At 39.8% G+C, this 21,227-nt stretch overlaps 1 protein-coding gene across 8 annotated transcripts in view; it reads left to right on the forward strand.

Annotated features, from left to right (window-relative positions):
• Window positions 1-21,227, forward strand: part of ARHGEF9 (Cdc42 guanine nucleotide exchange factor 9) — a 324,866-nt gene that overhangs the window by 261,941 nt on the left and 41,698 nt on the right. For all 8 annotated transcript variants that reach the window (XM_045537711.1, XM_045537715.1, XM_045537712.1 and 5 more), the window contains 2 exons: window positions 4,244-4,476; window positions 15,455-15,584. In XM_045537711.1, the coding sequence (XP_045393667.1) occupies window positions 4,244-4,476; window positions 15,455-15,584 (363 nt within the window). The remainder of the gene's footprint in view (window positions 1-4,243; window positions 4,477-15,454; window positions 15,585-21,227) is intronic.

The raw sequence follows: 21,227 nt of genomic DNA on the forward strand, positions 1-21,227 counted from the left end.
CTCCATCCATGTTGCTGCAAAGGAAAGGAGTTTGTTCTTTTTTACAAGTGAATAATATTCCATTGTATACATATACCACATTTCTTTATCCATTTATCCATCTGTGGGCACTTAGGTTTATTCCATATCTTGGCTATTGTGACTACTGCTGCAATAAATGTAGGAGTGCAGATATATTTTTTACATACTGATTTTCCTTCTTTTGGATATATATTCAGCAGTGGGGTTGCTAGATCATATTTTATTTCTATTTTTAGTTTTCTGAGGAACTTCCATACTGTTTTCCACAATGGCTATACTAATTTATATTTCTACCAACAGTATATGTGAGTTCCCTTTTCTCTGCATCCCTGCCAGCATTTGTCTTTTGTCTTTTTAATAAAAACCATTCTAACTGTAATGATATACTATGTCCTCATCGTTTTGATTTGCATTTCCCTGGTGATTAGTGATGTTGAGCATTTTTTCATATGCCTATTGGCCATTTGTATGTCTGCTTTTAAGAACTGTCTCTTCAGACCATTTGCCCATTTTTAAATCAGACTTTTTTTCTTTTTTTATGCTATTGAGTTGTTTGAGTCATTTATATATTCTAGTTATTAATCCCTTGTTGGGTGGATAGTTTGAAAATATTTCTCCCATTCTACAGGTTGTTTCTTCACTCTGTTGATTGCTTTCTTTGCTATGCGGAAGCTTTTTAGCTTGATATAATCCCATTTGTCTATTTTTACTTGTGTTACCTGTGCTTTTGAGGTATTACCTAAAAACAGTCTTTGTCCAGATCAATGTCCTGAAGACTTTGCCTAATGTTTTCTTCCAGTAGTTTCATAGTTTCAGATCTTACATTTAAGTCTTTAATCTATTTTTATTTTATTTCTGCACATGGTGAGAGACAGGGTTCTATTTTAATCCTTTGACATATGAACATCCAGTTTTCCCAGAGACTTTTCTTTCCCTAATGTATATTTTCTTTGAAGAGACTTTTCTTTCCCTAATGTATATTCTTGGTGCCTTTGTCAAAAATGAGATTGCTGTAAATGTGTGGATTTATTTCTGAGGTTTCTATTCTGTTCCATTGGTCTGTGTGTTTTTATAGTACTGTGCTGATTTGATTAGCATAGCTTTGTAGTGTATTTTGAAGTCAGGTAGTGTGATGCCTCCAGCTTTGTTCTTTTTCCTCAGGATTGATTTGGCTATCTGGGGTCTTTTTTGAGTCCATAGAAACCTTAGGATTGTTTTTCTATTTTTGTGAAGAATGTCATTGGAATTTTGATAAGAATTCCACTGAATCTGTAGGTCACTTTTGGGTAGTAGGGACATTTTAATAATATTAACGTTTCCCATCCATGAATATGGATTATCTTTTTCACTTTTATGTGCTCTCATCAATTTATTTCATCAGAGTTTTTAGTTTTCATTGTAGAGATCTTTCACTTCTTTGCTTAGATTTTTTATTAATTTTATAGCTATTATAAATGGAATTGTTTTTGTGATTTTTCTTATTGTTCACTGTTGACATATAGAAATGTTACTAATTTTTATATGTTGGTTTTGTGTCCTGTAGGTTTACTGAATTCATTTATTAGTCCAAAAAGTTTTAGGTGGATCCTTTAGGTTTTTCTAAATATGAGATCATGTTGTCTCCAAACAAGGGCAATTTGACTTCTTCCTTTCCAATTTGGGTACCCTTTATTTCATTCTCTTGCCATTGTTACTCTGGCTAGGACATCCATTACTATGTTGAATATAAGTGGTAAAAGTGGAAATCCTTGTTTTATTCCAGATCTTAGAGGATTTTTTCACCATTCAGGATGATGTGTTAGCTGTAGGTATGTGATATATGGCATTTATGATTTTGAGATATGTTCCTTCTATGGCCAGTTTGTTTTCAGTTTTAATCATGAAGGGATGTTGAATTTTATCAAATGCTTTTTAAGCATCTATTGAAATAATCAAATGGTTTTTGTCCTTGATTCTGTTAACGTGTTGTATCACGTTTATTAATTTACTTATGTTGAAGCAACCTTGCATCCCTGGGATGAAACCCATTTGATTAATTCGTTATTGAATTCTATTTGCTGGTATTTTGTTAAGGATTTAGCATCTATTTTCATGAGTGGTATTAACCTGTAGTTTTCTTTTTTGGTAATGTCCTTGTCTGGTTTTGGTATCATGGTAACGATGGCCTCATAGGATGAGTTCGAAGTATTCTCTCCTCTTCAATTTTTTTGGAAGTACTTGAGTAAAATTGGTATTAGTTCTTCTTTAAATGTTTGATAGAATTTAGCATTGAAACCATTAGGTCCTGGGCTTTTCTTTGATGGGAAACTTTTTATTACTACTTCAATCTCATTACTAGTTATTGATCTTTGCAGGTTTTTTATTTCTTCCTGGTTCAGTCTTGGTAGGTTGTGTGTGTCCAGGAATTTATCCATTTCTTCTGAGTTTTCTAGTTTGTTCATATATAGTTAATATTTTCTCTAGTGGTTCTTTGCATTTCTGTGGTATCAATTGTAATGTATTTTTATCTCAAATTTTATTTATTTGGTTCTTCTTTCTTTTGTTCTTAGTCTAGGTAAAAGTTTATTGATTTTGTTTATCTTTAAAAAAACAACTTTTCAGTTTGTTGATCTTTTGCAATTTTTAACCTCAATTTTATTTATTTTGGATCTGATCTTTTTATTTCTCTTTTTTTAATTTCAGCATATTATGGGGGAACAAAAGGTTAGGATACGTATATTGCCCTTGCCCCCACCCCAAGTCAGAGCTTCAAGCGTTTCCATCCCCCAGGTGGTGCGCACTCATTATGTATGTGTACACCCATCCCCTCCTCCCTATCTGCCCAACACCCGATTAATGTTATTCCTATATGTGCACTTAGGTGTTGATCAGTGAAACCAATTTGATGGGCATTATTTCTTTAAATAAGCTTTATTTCCTTTTCCTTCTCTCTTTTTCTTCTGGAACTTCTAAATTTTGTGAATGTTAGCTCTCTAGATTGTGTCCCATGGATCTTGTAGGATTTCTTCATTCCTTTTCATTATTTTCTTTCTTTTTTGTCCTCTGACTGAATGATTTCAAATGATCTGTCTTTGAGTTCACTTGTTCTTCCTTCGGCTTGATCTGGTCTGCTATTTTGAACATCTCTACTGAAATTTCAAACCAGTCATATATTTCAGCTTCAGAATTTCTGTCTGGTTCTTTTTAATTTTTCTCTCTCTTGTTTAGGTTTTTATTTTGTTCTTGTGTTTTTTTTTTATTTTGTTAACTTGTTCACTCATGTTCTCTTTTAATTTACTGAGCTTATTTAGAATAATTATTTTGAATTATTTGTCAGAAACTTCATCGATTTCCAATTATTTGGGGTCAGTCACTGGAAGTTTATTGTGTTCTTTCGGTGGTATTTTGTTTCCCTTCCTCCTGATTCTTGTAATCTTGCAAATAATTTGAAACTTTCAGAAATGTTGAAAAATAAGAACAGTGCAAAGAATAGCCATCTACTATTTACACAGATTCATCTGTTGTTAAAATTTTACCTCTTTTGTTTATCATGAGCATACTCTCCCTCTCTCTCCTGACTCTCTCCTCTTTCCCTCTCTCTATATGCATATTTATATATACATACATACTCACATACATATATATATATATATATATATATATATATATATATATATATATTCACGTATTTTTTTCAGCCGTAAGTATGTAACTTGCATACATCTTAGCCTCCTTATGCCTAAATACTTCAAGGTATGTTTGCTAAGGGATGTTTGATGGAGATAATTTGATGCTCAGGATGTTGTGATTCCTTCGAACAGATACTTACTATATTTTTTCAGCTTTTCTAGCTATTCTCAGTGGCAGAGTTTATCTAAAATAACTTAGTCTGCCATTGCCAGAAGTATAATCTCTAATCTATTTCATTTTATGACTCAATACCAAAGTTTTATTCCATGTTATGTTTTATTATTGGTAGGGCCAGTGTTCCCTCACTACCCTTCTTTTTCAGAATTCCTTACTGTTGTTACTTATTTTTATAAGAACTTGATAATCAGTTTTTCTAGTTACCAATTAATTTCTTTTGATAATTTATACCATTAAATTATGAATAAATTAAGGAAAATTGGCATTGTTATTTTAATATTTTTTCATAAGAATATAATCTGTCTTTCCATTACTTCAAGACGTCTTTTGGGGTCCTCAGTAGCCATTTCCTTTCCTTTTATTCCTCTGTCCACAGCAAGATGGATTCTGGATATACTCTGAATATTGTAACAACCACTTGGATGCCTGCATGGAGCTCTCCAAGCTGATGAAGGACAGCCGCTACCAGCACTTCTTTGAGGCCTGTCGCCTCTTACAGCAAATGATTGACATTGCTATCGATGGTTTCCTTTTGACTCCAGTGCAGAAGATCTGCAAGTATCCCTTACAGTTGGCTGAGCTCCTCAAGTATACTGCCCAAGACCACAGGTAAGATATTGAGGGAACGAGGGCAAGAACTTCCTCTGCATATGGGTCCTTATTAAGGATGTATGTCGTTTTGCCTTTTCTGGGCTTCTGTTAGTTTATCTGCAAAATAGGATGATACATTCTTGCTTACCTCACAAGGCTATTGGATGTATAAAGTGAGGGAGTGCTTTTGTGAGTTGCTTTTAAAGTTATATATCAGTATACAAACAAAATCAGTATGCATCATCATTATCATACCATTAGGCCTTACCTTCAGGGAGCTTGTAGCCTGGTCCTTAGTCCTGCGTTCAGCCAAATGTATCATCTGATGCAATAATTGTTCAACTGTATATTCAACTCTGTTTGATAGATTCAAATTTCCTGGTGACAGCCTGCCCAACTTGTACTGACCAAAAATTCTTTCTGTAAGGCTACATCCCTGACCTTCTTTAGCCTTTTTCACCCTCCTCTGCCCCAACTACTTTTCCCTTAAATCCAGAGTATGCTAGGGAAAAATAGACTTGAGATGTCCCCAGAAGGTTTTCCAAAGTTTTTAAGTATGTTTAGGAAAACCAACCCAACAAGGACCAAGGAGTTTATCATTCTCTGAATGGAAATGGTACTCCTCGCCTTCTACCAGTAAGGTACATGCTTAGAGTAATCTTGAGCAATGGGGATGGCTTACAATAAATGATCCCTACTCACTAACATGCCTTACCTCATGACCTAGAGCCCCCAGCCTGTTTATAGTCTTATTTTAAATGATGTTAAATTCCTGACCTTAAACTTGTTGGGCCAGCTCTCAGCTCTCCAACTGAGCACTCTAAGAAGAAAGAAAGCCTTTGCCCATTTGCTTTAGCTTTCTGCCTGATTTTTATTAGGCCTGCTTCCTATTTTCATTTGGCTCCATTGCTACTTTTCTTAGGGGTGACTTCCAAACCTAGATGCATTAGGCCAAGGATGTGGGCCAGTTAGTTTGGTTTATGTCAAGCATCTTGGCCAATCCCTGGGTTCAGTTTGAGTGGCTATGGCTTCTTTAGAAAATCATGGGTAACCAGAGGAGCAAGATGGCGGATGAGAAAAACCACCAGCCAGAGAGTCTCTGCGAGAAAGATAGATTTTAGAAGAAAGTGGAAAAAAAATAAACAGGCAGACAAACATAGGTAGGATGAGGGTTGGAAGGAAGGGTGCCTGAAACTATAGAATACTCCCCAGGAAGAAGTTGCGGAGGAGAACTGGAAGGAGAAAGTCCCCAGAGAGGCTTGGAGACCAGTTACAAGGGTAGGTGGAGTGGTTAAATTTCCCCTCCCTTGCATCTCGGACTGCTGGTGGGCTATTGAGCAGTTGGAGAGACCTTCCAACACCAGCCCAGAGATGGCTGAGGCTAGTGAGTGGTGAGCCTCTTGCAGACAGGGCACCAGGCTCCCAGCTCCCTCCGGACACTGCCTGCTGCAGACCAGAGCTGATCAGCAGGCGCCATATTGCTTCATTCTCCCTTTCTCCTTCCCTACCCCCGGCTGCCGAGAGAGACAATTTAGCCACCACCTGGAGGAATCTGCAGGGAATTGAACCTTTTTTGGGGGGCCCTAAAGCAGACTGAGAGGTACTCGGACTATGAGCTCCCTACCCACCAGCACTCCAAGATGCTGCTTGTTTGGTGACTCCAGGAAATGGGGGGAAAATCCTGCGACAGAGGTACATTGATGCAGCTTGGTACCACATGGGTGACTTGAGACCAACACTCCTCTCCCTGGCAGGGTCAGGAATTGAGCTCTGGGGCCCCGGGGGACAGGCCTGCAGATCAGATCCTGTACACCCAGGTCTCAATCCCATTGCCCGGGGCACAGAAGGTATTTGTGAATGAGCCTACTAAAGTGTGTGTGCCTTCAGGGGCAGATCAGCATGCTTCAGGGGCAGCCCTCCTCCCATGTGAGAGCCGTGCACACAGCTCAGGCTGCATTCCTGGGCAGAGAACCTCCCAGCCTGCATCACAACCAGGAAAGATCTGCTAGCTTGATGTCCTGCCTGCTGGCAGAGGCCTGGGAGAAACCATGGAATAGGGGCCTGGGTGGGGGAGGAGTGAGGCCTGCTCCAGACTGCAGGTGTCAGACAGCCCCACCCCCACACCCAGACTTTTCGGCTCAGTGGGGCCATTTCAGCCCCTTCCTGGCAGCTTTGCCCAGAAGTAGAGAAGAGATCTTTGACCCCTGCTAACAGCATTTGTGGAGCTTGAGAGCAGGCTCACCCAACCAAGCTCTGCCCAGCCTCACTCCCCCACCTGACCCACCTTGAGGTGTAGAATAAGGGCACAGCTTGAAGTCCCAGGGCCCCACCCACCACCTGAGGCACTAGAGTGCCTCTCCAGAGGAACAAGAGCTGGTTACAGGACCCAAAAACAACCCTGCAGCTTGCCCCTCCCAGCAAGTGCCACCTACTGACAGGGAGGTCAATTTGCATACCCTTTTACTGCATCTACTGACTCATCATACAGGGTGTGGTCAATTCTTACCCACAAACATGACCTACTGGCTCAAAGACTAAACAGTGCATGTCATTATCCAACCAAAATCTAAAGGTAAGAAGCAAAGGCTGATCCAGATGGGAAGCAATCAGTGAAAGAACTCTGGAAGTATGATAATCAAACGGAAAGCACATGCCCAAAGGGGAACACAGGCTCCCTAGCAATGGACATCAGCCAAATTCAGAACACTAAAATGACAGAAGAAAAATTTCAAACATGGAGTGTAAGAAAACTCAGTGATATGCAAGAGAAAATGGATAACCAATGCAAAGATACCACAAAGATATCTAGGCCTTGGAAGAAAAATTCACTAAAGAAATTGAAATATTTTTGTGGTTGTAAGATTTAGCTTATACATCATTCAAATTGAAGTGCAAGAATTACCAGGTCATTGTTAATGACTTAGTCTATTAAGAATATATGTATTTTTGTAAAGGAAAAGCACTTGTAGATATTTAATCAGTACAAGATACATCTTTTGCAGAAATGCTGCTTAGAGATTCTCTTAAAATATTTTTTATTTTTGTGCTCAAATGTATTTTCTGTTGATCTATGGAATGTTCTGTACAAAGCTGTATGATTATACTGTTGGGCTAGATACTTTTTTTTAAAATCTGGACTTAGCCAAGCATATTTGACCATGTTAAAAATATAGTTGTCTTTGTTATTAAAAATTTGATTGCAAAAAAATTGAAATATTAAAGAAAAATCAAACTAAACTTCTGGAAATGAAGAATTTATTCAAGGAATTACAAAACACAGTGAAAAGCCTCAAGAACAGGGTAGATCAAACAGAAGAAAGAATGTCAGGGATTAAAGATAACACCTTTCAATTAAATAAGTCAGTCTCAGAGAGAGAGAGCAGACAAATAAGAGAAAAGAGAAAAGCCTACAAGAAATATGGGATTCTGTGAAGAGGCATAACGCAAGAATTATAGGAATCCCTGAAGGTGAAGAGGAAAATACAGAATGGTTGGAAAAGCTATTTGACTACATAATAGAGGAAAATTCCCCAGGCTTTGCTAAAAATCTTGATATCCAGGTACAAGAAGCTCAAAGGCCTCCTGGGAGATACATTGCACCAGGAAGGCACCATGACACATAGTCATCAGACTGACCAAAATAACCACCAAGGAGGCCCTCCTCTGAGCTGTAAGGTGAAAGAAGCAGGTAAGCTACAAAGGAAAACCCATCAGAATAGCGGCAGACTTCTCAGCTGAGACCTTACAAGCAAGAAGAGATTGGGGCCTCATTCTTACTTTTCTGAAACAGAATAATAATGCCCAGCCTAGAATCTTGTACCCTGCAAAACTGAGTTTCATATATGAAGGAGAAATAAAGACCTTCTAAGACAAGCAAACACTGAGGGAATTCATTAAGACAATGCCTGCCCTCCAAGAAGTACTTAAAACAGTGTTACACATGGATCAGCACAATAAACACTCACCAATGTAAAATCATCCAAAAGCTAAATGTCAAAGGCCAGATACCACAATGGCTCAAGAGAGAAAGCAAAGCAAGAAATTTCAACTCAACAGGATGAACAGAAATCTTCCCCACTTATCAATTCTTTCAATAAATGTGAATGGTTTGAACTGACCACTAAAGAGACATAGGCTGGCCGAATGGATAAATATACACAACCCAAGTATCTGCTGTCTTCAGGAAGCATACCTAACCCACTAGGATGCATTAAAACTCAAGGTGAAGGGATAGAAAACAGTATTTCAAGCAAACGGAAGTGAAAAGAAAGTTGGCATGGCACTTTTGATTTCACATAACTTAGTCTTCAAATCAACAAAAGTAATGAAAGATAAAGACAGTCACTATATAATGGTGAAGGGTACAATTCAGAAGAAGACATAACAATTATAAATATGTATGCATCTAACTCAGGTGCACCCAGATTCATAAACTAAATCCTACTTGATCTAAACAAAATGATAAACAGCAACACCCCTCTGACAAAACAAGACAGGTCCTCCAAACATAAAATAAATAAAGAAAGAATGAACAAATAGGCCTGAGTGACATTTACAGAACATTCTACCCACAAACCAGTGAATATACGTTTTTCTCATTACCTCATGGGATATTCTCTAAGATTGACCAAATCCTAGGCCACAAAGCATGTCTCAAAAAATTTAAAAAAATAGAAATTATACCATGCGTCTTCTCAGACCACAGTGGAATAAAATTAGAAATCAACTCCAACAGAAACTCTCATGTCAATACAAAGTCATGGAAACTAAACAACCTTCTGCTGAATGATTATTGCATTAAGGAGAAAATCAAGATGGAAATTAAAAGATTGTTTGAACTAAATGATAAAGGAGACACAAGTTATCAAAATCTATGGGACACAGCTAAAGCAGTCCTGAAGGGAAAATTAATTTCCATAAATGCCTATATCTAAAAGACAGATCACAAATAAACAATCTAATGAATTATCTCAAATAAGTGGAGAAGGATGAGCAAACCAACCCCAAACCCAGGAGAAGAAAAGAAATAACAAAGATCCGAGCAGAACTAAATGAAATTGATAATAAAAAAACTATACAGAAGATTAATAATACAAAATGTTGGTTCTTTGGAAATATAAAATGGACATGCCTCTTGCTAGATTAACGTGAAGCAGAGCAAAGGAACTCTAATAAGCTCCATCAGAAATGAAAAAGGAGAAATTACAGCTGATGCCTCAGAAATACAAAATATCATCTATGAATACTATCAAAACCTCTAAGCACATAAACTTGAAAATATGGAAGAAATGGACAAATTCTTAGAAACACACAGCCTCCCTAGACTCAATCAGGAAGAAACAGAATTCATGACCAGACCGATATCAAATACTGAAATTCAAGCAGCAATAAAAAATTTTTCTAAAAAGAAAAGTCCTAGACAAGATGGTTTCACATCTGAATTTAACCAGACCTAGAAAGAAGAACTGGTGCCTATCTTGCAGAAATTATTCCACAACATAGAGAAGGAAGGAATCCTCCCCAACAAGTTTTATAAAGCCTACATCACCTTGATACCCAAACCAGGAAAGGATGCAACAAAAAAGAAACCTATGGACCAATATCCTTTATGAATATAGATGTAAAAATTCTCAACAAAATTTTAGGAAACCGAATTCAGGTGCTTATCAAAAAAATAATCCATCATGATCAAGTGGGCTTCATCCCATAGATGCAGGGATGGTTCAACATGTGTAAATCTATAAATGTAATTCACTGCATAAATAGAAGCAAACACAAAGGCTATATGATCCTCTGAATAGAGTCAGAAAAAGCATTCAACAAAATTCAACACCCTTTTATGATAAGAACGCTTAACAAAATAGGCATAGATGGGGCTTAAGTAAAAATGATACAAGTCATATATGACAAACCCATGGCCAACATCATACTAAATGGGGAAAAATTGAAAGCATTCCCACTTAGAACTGGAACCAGACAAGGTTGCCTTCTATCACCACTTCTATTCAACTTAGTGCTGGGAGTCCTAGCCAGAGCAATCAGACAAGAGAAGCAAAGCAAGGCCATCCAAATGGGGGCAGAAGAGGCCAATGGGAAAAAAGACATTCTATTAAAAATACATCTGCACTAGAATGTTTATAGCAGCACAATTCTTGATTGTAAAGATGTGGAAACAACCCAAGTGACCATCAATACATGAGTGGATTAATAAAATGTGATATATGCATACCATGGTGTTCTACTCAGCCACAGAAAACAATGGTGATCTAGCACCTCTTGTCTTAATCCTGGATAGAGCTGGAACCCATTCTACTAAGTGAACTATCCCAAGAGTTGAAAAACAAGCACCACATGTACTCACCATCAAATTGGTTTTAACTGATCAACACTTAAGTGCACATATAGTAATGACATTCATCGGGTGTTGGGCAGATGGAAGTGGGGAGGAAGGGATGGGTATATACACAACTAATGGGGGATGGACATGCTTGAAGCTCTGACTTGGGTGGGGCAAAGGCAATATACATAACCTAAACATTTGTATCCCCATAATATGCTGAAATAAAAAAAATTAGAAAAAGTAAGTAAAAGTAAAAGAAAGAAAAGAAAATCATGGGTCATATACTTCAGTAATTCTAGAGCCCTAGGTAGATTTCAAATTTTACCCCAAATGCAGAGGCTTTGGGCTCTCTTTTTGTGTGAGTAACAAGACCAGTGATAGCTCTGTTTTCCATACCCTTTTGGTTTTGAGGAAGGCATGTGGAATAGGAACTTGCAGGACCCTGCACCCTCCTCCCTAATGGAGTTTACTAGCCAGAGGATAGTGGGAGTGCTCATTAAGCATGAAATTTGGAGGTGACTTGAAGAGATTTGCTATAGCCCATTGCCAGAACTGATTTCTAAGTTTTCTAAGGGTATGTTTCCTTGTGGAGGCTAGAAGGACATTGAAGAACCCATGCTAAAATTAAGTCATTTGAGAATGAAAAATAGAAAATATATGTGGCACCTAGAATTTTGGAAAGACTTTCCCTTCTTGTCATATTTCCTCATGCTATGGCTGGAAAAAAATACTGAGAACCAGAAAGGAAAAATGACACAGCCAGTCTGTGGCAATTCAGGGACACAAAGCATGTGCATTGGTCTGAGAGTCTAGGTTGTTAAAGAGTTCTCTAGTTAATTTTTGTGCCCAGGAAGGTTTGTGAGCCATTGCAGCAGCCAATCTGAAAAGTCCTCTTCCAATTATGTCAGTCTATGGTGTCATAAGCCTTTATGACCTCCACAGTTGTACTACCTGGTGCTAAGTGACCAGAAGCAGCAACTATTGTACCTATATCTCAGTGGAGCAGCCTTCAAACCAGTGGTTTTAAAATCTGGATATTCACATAGTGGTTCCCAAATGTTTTTATGTCATAGCTCCTCACTTACCTGATTCCTGAGTATTTGTTCCATGGAACCTAGCACTAGGCTCTAAAAATCATATTTGTGGAATAATATTCACTAGGTAAATTATATATTGTATAATTTATCTTAAGAGGCCCAGAGGGAGAAAAAAAAAACACTTGGAAGCATAACTAAAAACTATGTTAGTTTCTTAGGCCAAAACAACCCCAGGGCTTTGTTGGGTTTGGTGGGAGTTAGCAAGATGGGACATTTGCATAAGATTCACCATTCCTGTGCTTTTTTACCTTGTGACTGGAACTCTTGCCTCAAATCTCTCTTGCCCTCTGGGTCCCTGGTCCCCTCTCCTCTCAGCCCCTGGGCTCAAGAGTGCTGATAGAATAGCTAAGGCAGTGACAGGTGACATCAATCTCTGTCCTCCTTGAGGGTGACATGTGGGGCATTTTGGTAGGTCTCAGGAAGTTGTATTAAGATGACAGCTTCTGCTATGCATATCAAGAGTAGCTTGGATTTGAAGATAATTAGAGGCTGCTGCCAGCTTGGAGGCTTAGTCATGTGTTCAGACAGGTAGGCCTGAAATGCAGGTAGGCAGAGTAGCCTCTGAAGAAGATTAGATGGAGAGTGATAAATGAAGAATAATACTACCTTTGCTTACAGGAGGGTAGAAGGGTGACATATTTAATACTTTCCCCACCCTACAGTCCTTAAGCTGACAAGAAGGAAGACTGCATATAAGAGGGAGATTAGCTGACATGTCTAGAACTGGAAAATCTTGGTTCTGTCACTCTTCCCAATAGGGGCCTGGGCTCAGACCTCATTTGAGGGCCCAGGGGCTCTGACCTTAATGTTAGCTATTGAGACTGGATATGTTAGTTAGTTCAGACTGGACTACAGCTATTTTCTTCTTTTCTCACTCACCTGTAAAGCTAGTGGGATAGGATAAAGATGGGTACATTGTCCCTCTAGCCATTGTGAAAAAGGAAGCCAGCTAAAATGGCAAAAATAGACAGTATGGTACAGTGGCAGTGATGAATCCGTGACTGGGAAGTATTTGGGGTCAGGCAAAGGTAAGGAGCATTCCCATGCCAGCACTATCCAATAGAACTTTCTGCAGTGATCCAAATGGTCTATATCTGTGCTATCCAATACAATGTATTGACTACATGTAGCTATTGAGTACTGAGAAAAATAGCTAGTGTAACAGAAGGAGTAAATTTTAATTTTATTTAATTTTAGTTAAATGTGGCTAGTGGCTACCATGTCAGATAGTACAGCTCTGTGCTTTACATCCGAGAAAGTGGCTTCAAGTACCAATGCCCTCAAATCAGAGAAAGGAAAGGCACAGAGGACAGAAAATGGTTCCAAAGATCAGGAATACTTACGTTAGCAGCTTCTATGCTGCAACCTCCCCTTACCCTATCTGCTTCTAAACAGTAGGCTTAGACAGTCTTGCCAAAGAGAAACTTTTTTTTTTTTGAGACAGAGTCTCGCTCTGTCACCCTAGGTAGATAGAGTGTAGTGGCATCATCATAGCTCACTGCAACCTCAATCTCCTTGGCTGGGCTTAAGCCATCCTCCTGCCTCAGCCTCCTGAGTAGCTGGGACTGTAGGCATGCACCAATACCTGGCTAATTTTTCTGTTTTTAGTAGAGATGGGGTCTTGTTCTTGTTCAGGCTGATCTTGAACTCCTGAGCTCAAGGAATCCTCCCGCCTTAGCCTTCCAGAGTGCTGGGATGACAGGCGTGAGCCACTGTACCCAGCCCAGAAAGAAACTTTTACAATGTTGCAGAGCCCAAAAGATTTCCCCCTTAAGCTGGAGCAACTAATTGTAAAAGGATGAAATGTAACAAAATAAATGTAAAGTTTTGTGATTAGATCTAAGATGATAAATCAGTAGCTCAAGGACAGGCTGAGAGAGAGATACAGCTTCTAGACATGTTTTGAAGAGACTTAGGAAGTGTTAGGTGATTATAAGCCCAAAATGAGTCAGCAGTGGGATCCATAAGAAAAGCTGATAATAGCTAACATTAAGAATCAGAATAAAGAAGACTTTTGTGACAGATTTGTTCTGAGACAGAATAGACTGGTTAGGAGGAGTGAGAAGCCTGTCACTGGAGGTTATAAAATGCGATAGTGCTTGAGGGCCATGGTTCTGGCACGTGTGTAGAGCACAGATTAGGTAGATGGATGCTAGCTAAGAGGAGGTACTGCATAGCATCCTGCCTGGCAATTATTAATAGAACTCTCTTCCCTGGGCCATTGTATGGTCCACCACTCCACTATTCAATGTATTAGGAAAGAAAAGGCAGTTGTTGTACATCTTCTTTTTCTCCTTGTTTTTTCTAATTGGTGCTAGAAGATTGAGAAGATTAGTGACCACAAGGCATTTTCAGCTTCTCTAAAGAAAGGTGTTAACACTGCATTGTAATGCATCCTCTTGTCTTCTCAGTTTATTTTAGCTCCACCAAAATGACTGAAATCTCACTTTCAATCTGCCTTTCACAGGAGCCATTCAATTGGAAATCAGATCAGAAAAGCATAGAAAACTGAGTAGGATGTGTAACTATCAACACATGGGCTATCCAATATCCAAGTTCCCAGAAAGTGAGGCTGAGGGTTATACTTCTGGGACTAGAGGTTTTATTAGGCATCCTATGTGATGTCTCTACTAGAGAAATATTTTACTTATAATAATAATACTGCTAACATTTATTTTGAGCCAAGAGTAAAACAGTTTACATGGATGATTGCATTTAATTTATTAAACCCTCAATAAATTCTATAATTCTTCCCATTGTACAGATGAGGAAACTGAGTCAATGAGAGAGTGGGTGAGACTTGCCAAAAGCCACACTACTAGTCAGTGACAAAAAGTGGGGTTTCAACCCACAGAGTAGCTTCAGACTCTGTGTTCTTAACTACTGTGCTATATCCTATCTCTATATTGTGCAAGAGGAAAGGTGGAGATATTATTCCATAGTGATTTGGGGCAGAAGCTCCCTAGAAATAGGTGGTGGGAGAGTTAGTAAGGTTGTATGGACTGTGCTATGTGTGAGGCTCCCTTCTTGGTCCTTGGCTAGTTGTATCAGATAGGATACCAAAATAGTGCTGTGAAAAACTAGGGGTCTATTTCTCTCTCATGTGAAAGAAGTCTGCAGGTAGGAGATCTGTGGCTGGTGTGGTGGCTCCATGGTCATCAGAAATATATAGCTTTCTGCTATCCTATCTCTAGGGTATGGACCCTGTTGTTATGGCCCAAGATAGCTACTAGAATTTCAGCCATCACATCCACATTCCAAGCATCAGGATTAAGTAAGGGCTAAAGAAGGGTGTGCTCTCTTTAACGGTGATCTCTCAGAAGTTTTGCCTAATGCTCCTATTTATATATCATTGGACAGAGAAGTTAGTCACATAGTCATCCCTGATGAAACAAAGGATAGGAAATGTAGTCTTTTATTCCAGTTGGCATGGGTTTCCATCTGAAAATCAGAACTCTGTTACTAAGGAGGTAGAAGAGAGTAGATGTTAGATTGGCATCTAGCATGTTGGTTCTATGGCACATTGGTTCATTCAACTTGCACTTTTGTGTCTTCACAGTGACTACAGATATGTGGCAGCTGCTTTGGCTGTCATGAGAAATGTGACTCAGCAGATCAATGAACGCAAACGACGTTTGGAGAATATCGACAAGATTGCCCAGTGGCAGGCTTCTGTCCTAGACTGGGAGGTAGGACCCTTCCCAATAAAGTGTTGGGGAGTTGAAATAACTTGGCAAAAGCATCCCATTTTAGCTAAGGATGGATTAAGAGGAATTAGAATTGAAGAGCAAGAGGAAGGCTTTAGGTTAGATCCACAGCAAAACTTCCTGCTAATGAGAGGGGTTCGGTACTTGAGTAGCTTTCGAAGAAGAGTGAAGAAATTTTTGTGACAATATTTCATTAAGAAATGAAAGGTTCATTTCTTTGGGTATAGCCAGGAAGCAATTGAGTTGATGTAGTAACTTTCTGAAGCTCTTTCAAGTCCTGGATTTATGGTCACCAGATGTACACTTGCATATTCAGTAGTATTAAGTATTACTGTAAGTAGTAATGTATTAAGTTAAGTCATATTAAATTTACCCCCAGACACAGAATATGAGGTTGGTTCTCTTGTTCCCAACCATGCAGGACAGCCAAGATACTTTTCTAGTTAGTGGGCTTACCTCACCTAACTTATCTACTAGATCTATCCGAGCCTGCACACTCAAGGCCATGATCATCATTCCTACAAAATCCACAGATGAAATTCTATTTTTATCATCTTTTTAAAAAATAATCCCTAACAGCCTTCCATTTAATTTCAAACAGCCATGACTTCTCTGAACTCAGAAAGCCTTTAGTAACTGATGTCAATAAAACCTTCCCTTTCTAGATGTCCACTAAGAGAACCAGGAATAATGGCACTTCACATTTATCTCTGAGGCCCAAGTTGTATAGTCTGATAGTCCACAGGCTAATGTAACCAAAATGGGAGAGGCTAGACATGCTACCAGGGAGGAATCAGCAATCTTAAGCTTTGTGTTCACAGTATAGAAGTAGAGCCAGCTCCCTATTCCACTGTCCTCAACTCAGGTGTCATTTTTTGTGATTAAGTGATAGTGTCTCTCTTAACATTTCAAGTAGTTTTTAGCCTACTCTAAGGGGACCAGACATCAGGTTTACGAACAGCTACTTAACCTAGGTCCATAAAAAACCTGTCTTTCCTTTATTCTGCTACGTCTGTTCCTCCCTAATGTGGATAGCTGAAAAAAGACCAAAATTCTGATCAGGGGACATATTTCTGGGTCCTATTTGAAGCCTAATGTTCAAGAGTAGAACATAGTGATTCTTTGAGATGCTGGGAGAGGAATCAATATAAAGAGACTCTCTTGCTCATAAGAGGAAGCCAGAACTGGCCCAGATTTACTAGAAAATCATGGATTCTCCTTCCCTTGTGTCAGCTCTGCTTTGGTCAATTGCCTGATTAGAGGCAGAGAACTGGACCTAATGGCTTCTAGCAAGCCCATCATCTCTAAGGCACTCTAAAATTATGGCTGATAAGCAGGCGTTTTTCTCTCACTTTGGCAGGTTTCTCTGTAAGAGGAAGTGTCCAGCAGCAGTTGTCTTCTTATTCTCTGGAACACTTCCTCCTTTCCCAATGACTAGAAGGTCTTTGAATTCCTCCATGTGCTCTGAGTCCCCAGTCTCTGGAGCAGGGGCCACAGGGGACCAAAAACAGCTTTAAATTCCCTGGCCCACCCAGGGAGCTTCAGTAACACCAAACTCCATAACACTGAGCTATGATTAAAGACTTGGCATCTCAGGAGGAACTTCCTGGGTGTTTGTCTGTGGGGGGGCCACAAAAAGGCAATTCTAACAATTTCTGCCTCATTTTTAACATGATTGGTCCTCTAATCTCATCCAAGCCCATACACTCCTTGCACCTTCCTGCTTGGTGAAGCCCCTCATCATCTAAATTGGTGTCTTACTCCATTTGGGCTACAATAACAAGATACCATAGACTGGATGGTTTATAAACAACAGAAATTTATTTCTCACAGTTCTGAAGGCTGGGAAGTCCAAGATCAACGAACCACTAGATTCGGTGTCTGGTGAAGGCCCTCTTTCTGTTTCATAGACTGCCGTCTTCTCGTTGGGTCCTTCACATGATGGAAAGGGCAAGGGAGCTCTTTGGAGTCTCTTCTATAAGAGTACTAATCCCATTCCATTCATGAGGGCTCTGTCCTCATGGCCTAATCACTTCCCAAGACCTCTTTTCCAAATACCATCACATTGGGGAACAGATTTTAACATATGAATTTTATGTGGACACAGACATTTAGTCTATAGCAATTGGTAAGAAAAATTTCTCATAGCCCTCTTCTCAGACTCTGAGGTCACTGTGGAACTTGCCAGTTCCAGAGGGGGTACCCTATAGGAAGTATTTTCTCTCATAAGGCCTGATAGTTACATTTCAGAGGCCAGGCCTGAATTGTCTGTCATATTTGCCATACCTGGTCTTAAGGACTTCTAGGATGTCAGAGTCACCAGGGCTCTTAGATGACTCTCCCTACAATTCTGACCATTCTTATATGTGCACACACACTCACACATACTCTTACACACACTCTTACTCATTCTCACACATCTTGTAATGATGGTGGAAGACTGAGAAGCAGAGGGAGGCCTATTCCTGACCAAGGCCACACAGCAAGTCAGTGACAATGTTGGAACTTGAATCTAGTCTCCTAATTTCTTATGTAGTGGTCTTTTCACTACTGCATCATATGCTTTTTCATCCTTCTCCTTCCCACAGCCCAATTGCTCTTCTTTGTGATGCTGTGATGGTGTGTTTATGAAATAAAGGGTCTATATCTAAATAAATCATTTGACTACCTTGAGGGGAAAATCCAAATCCCAGTCAGACAGTGGATGAGTGCTGGGGAGTCTCCCCCAGAAAGCAGCAGGATGTGGATACTCCATGGCTTGATGACTATTGGGATAGATGGCCCAACCTCACTGGTTCCCTGGTATAGGTTCTTTACTCATTCCACCTGCCCAAGAAGTTGAACAGACAAGGAGACAGGTTCTGCTAGATTGCCAAAGGCTGCTGTGAACAAGCCTTGCAAATCAAGAAAAAGAAGCAGTGCTTTGCTGTCTCTGCCACCCCCTTGCCTCCCAGATGTTTGAACAAACACGATGACTGTCAGAAGCATCTGTGTGATAATTTCAGCTTCATTTATCAGATGAAAAAGAGGAGTCATAAGAGAAACCTTCAGAACTTAATCTCCCTTGGAGAGGAATTTGGAGGGTTGGTAGCATGCAGGCAGTTGAGGGCTGTTCAATAAATCAGAGCATGTGGCTAGAAAGTAGGAAGCTTGCATTCTATCAAGGCCTGACTCTTATCTCAACTTACTCCATGAACATTCTGGGTCTCTTTACCCAATTCCAGTTACCATCTATGGGAACTAGGAGGTCCTAAAGTACCCTTCCCTCTGCCCTATCCCCTAGGTCTTCTGAAAAATAAATGGATGAGTAAAAGTGTCACCCATCCCTCTAACTAGTAATAAATACCTTAGAACAATTTAGAGGAGCAGCAGGGAGAAGAACCTGTTCCCAGGTACTGTAGTTTTGAGGGAATTTCCATTTCTGATTCCTCTGATGCTGAGGTTTGGTTCAGCTGTCACTTTGCCACCTTTTACACTCATTAAATCTACATGAAATGAAGGGAAAGGAACATATCCTCGACAGCTTCTTTTTGATCTTTTTTTTCTGGAGATTTTTAGGAGCCCAAGTTTATAGCTTATGTTTGGGAGCTTGATTGTATATGGTTGTGATTTCCTCCTTGTGGCACCCCATCCCTCCCACTCTGGGTGTGTAATACCCAAGGGCCTATTCCAGTTTACCATTGGAAGATTGAATCTAAAGAAGTTGGAGGAAACAAACAAATAAACAAAAACCAGTGTGATGGAGGCAGCAAAAGCATCCATGTAAAAGCTACAGTGACTCCTGGGACCAGAATATCAAATATGGGGCTGTATGGATTTAGTTTCCTGTCATCCTGTTAGTAGGCAGCATTGAAAACAAACTGGAAGAGAAGAATGGCATTTTCCTTGTCCTTCTTTCCCTGGATCTTAGTCCACATCCCCACATCAATTGGCCTGTAATAAGAATGGAGTCGTCAAGCAGAATGGGGTGAATTAGAATGAATTAGAATGGAGTGAAGCCTCTTCTCTGAGGTTCTGGCCCCAGAGAAGCAAGGTGGAGCTGGCAAGAAATATTTCAGTAGTTTTTGGTAGCCACTATTCATTCAACATCCATTGATTCATTTATTAAACAGATATTTATTGAGTATCTACTCTGTGTCAGGCCTCATTATAGGTTCTACAAATACATCATTGAACAGGACAAAGTCCCTACCCTCATTGAATTTATATTCCAGCATAGGGGAGAGGCAACAAACATATAATATATATTGTCAGGTAGTGATAGGGGCTATGAAGAAAAATAAAGTAGGATAACAGGCTAGAGAGTGATGGGGGTACTACCTGAGGAGGCAACGTTTGAGAAAAGACCTAAAGGAGATGAAGGAACAAATCATGTGGCTTTCTTGGGGCACTACATTTTAGGCTGAGGTAAGAACAAATACAAAGGCCCTAAAATAGGGAGTGTGTACTCAACAATGAGGCCAGGGTGGCCAGTGTGCAGTGAATAAGGGGAAGGGTGGGAACAGATGAGGTCATGGAGGCAATGAGAGGTCAGATCATGCCCTCATAGGACTTTTGCTTTTAGTTTGCATGAGATGGGAGCCGCTGGAGGGTTTAGAGAAAATATGTGACACTAGGAGACTTATGTTTTGAGCATCACCTCTATGCCAGGCCCTGTGCTAGGCATTGGAGATACAGAAATGAATGAAATGTGGCCTTGGCCATCTAGTAGGGGAAGATACATTCCCAGCAGAGGAAACAGGGTAAGCAAAATCCTGGAGGAAAGAAATGGAACAGAAGGCCTATTCTGGGGGGCAGTGGGAAGGGATTTCACTTTCTGGGGCAAGACAAAGAGATGTGTGGTACAAGTAGGGCAGAGGATGCAAGGGTAAGAGCTCTGAAAAATGAGAGGCTCCTTTCTCTTGCATGAGCTGATTTGATGCTCTCAAGCAATCGTATGAAGTCGGTCAAATAGGAACTGTTATATTAATATTATCCCCACTTTACAAATGAGGAAACAGGTTGAGAGTTCAAGCTACTTTCCAAGGGCACAGAGTGAGTTGGTAGCAGCATTGAACCCAGAACCCAGGTCTTTTGGGAGTCTTACCTTAGAAATCTTTCATGGCAGCTGGTTATTCCACTGGGTTGGCAGGGAGGTCATCCTTCTAATGTGGTTTAGTGGTTAAAAGCATGAACATTGGAGAGAGTCTAAGTTTTGCCCCTTTGGGCAAATTACTTCCAATTTCGCTGACCTTGGTTTTGAGGGCGGTAACAGTACATCTCTTATCGGGTTGTATTAATAGGAGACAGGATATAGTACCTAAAGCACACAGCAATAGTCAAGATGATAACTATCACTTATATAGAGCTTATAGTGTGATGTGCACTTTCCTAAGCATTTTATATATGTTAATTTAAATAATTCTCACAACACCCGAAAAGTTGGTATTGTTATTATCCCCATTTTAAAGATGAGGAAACAGGCACAGAGAGAATAGTGTGTTGCTCAAGTCAGTCAGCTTGGGTGAGCATTAGAGGTGTATTTTTTCAAGATTTTTTTGCTTGGTGGAATTACATGTGGCAAATACTTAAAAGAAAATTGGAGTGCCTCTGGCTGGTGCACTGGGCGGACCAGATAATACTGCG

The sequence above is a fragment of the Lemur catta genome, chromosome X (assembly GCF_020740605.2).
Source record: "Lemur catta isolate mLemCat1 chromosome X, mLemCat1.pri, whole genome shotgun sequence".
NCBI classification, from domain to species: domain Eukaryota; kingdom Metazoa; phylum Chordata; class Mammalia; order Primates; family Lemuridae; genus Lemur; species Lemur catta.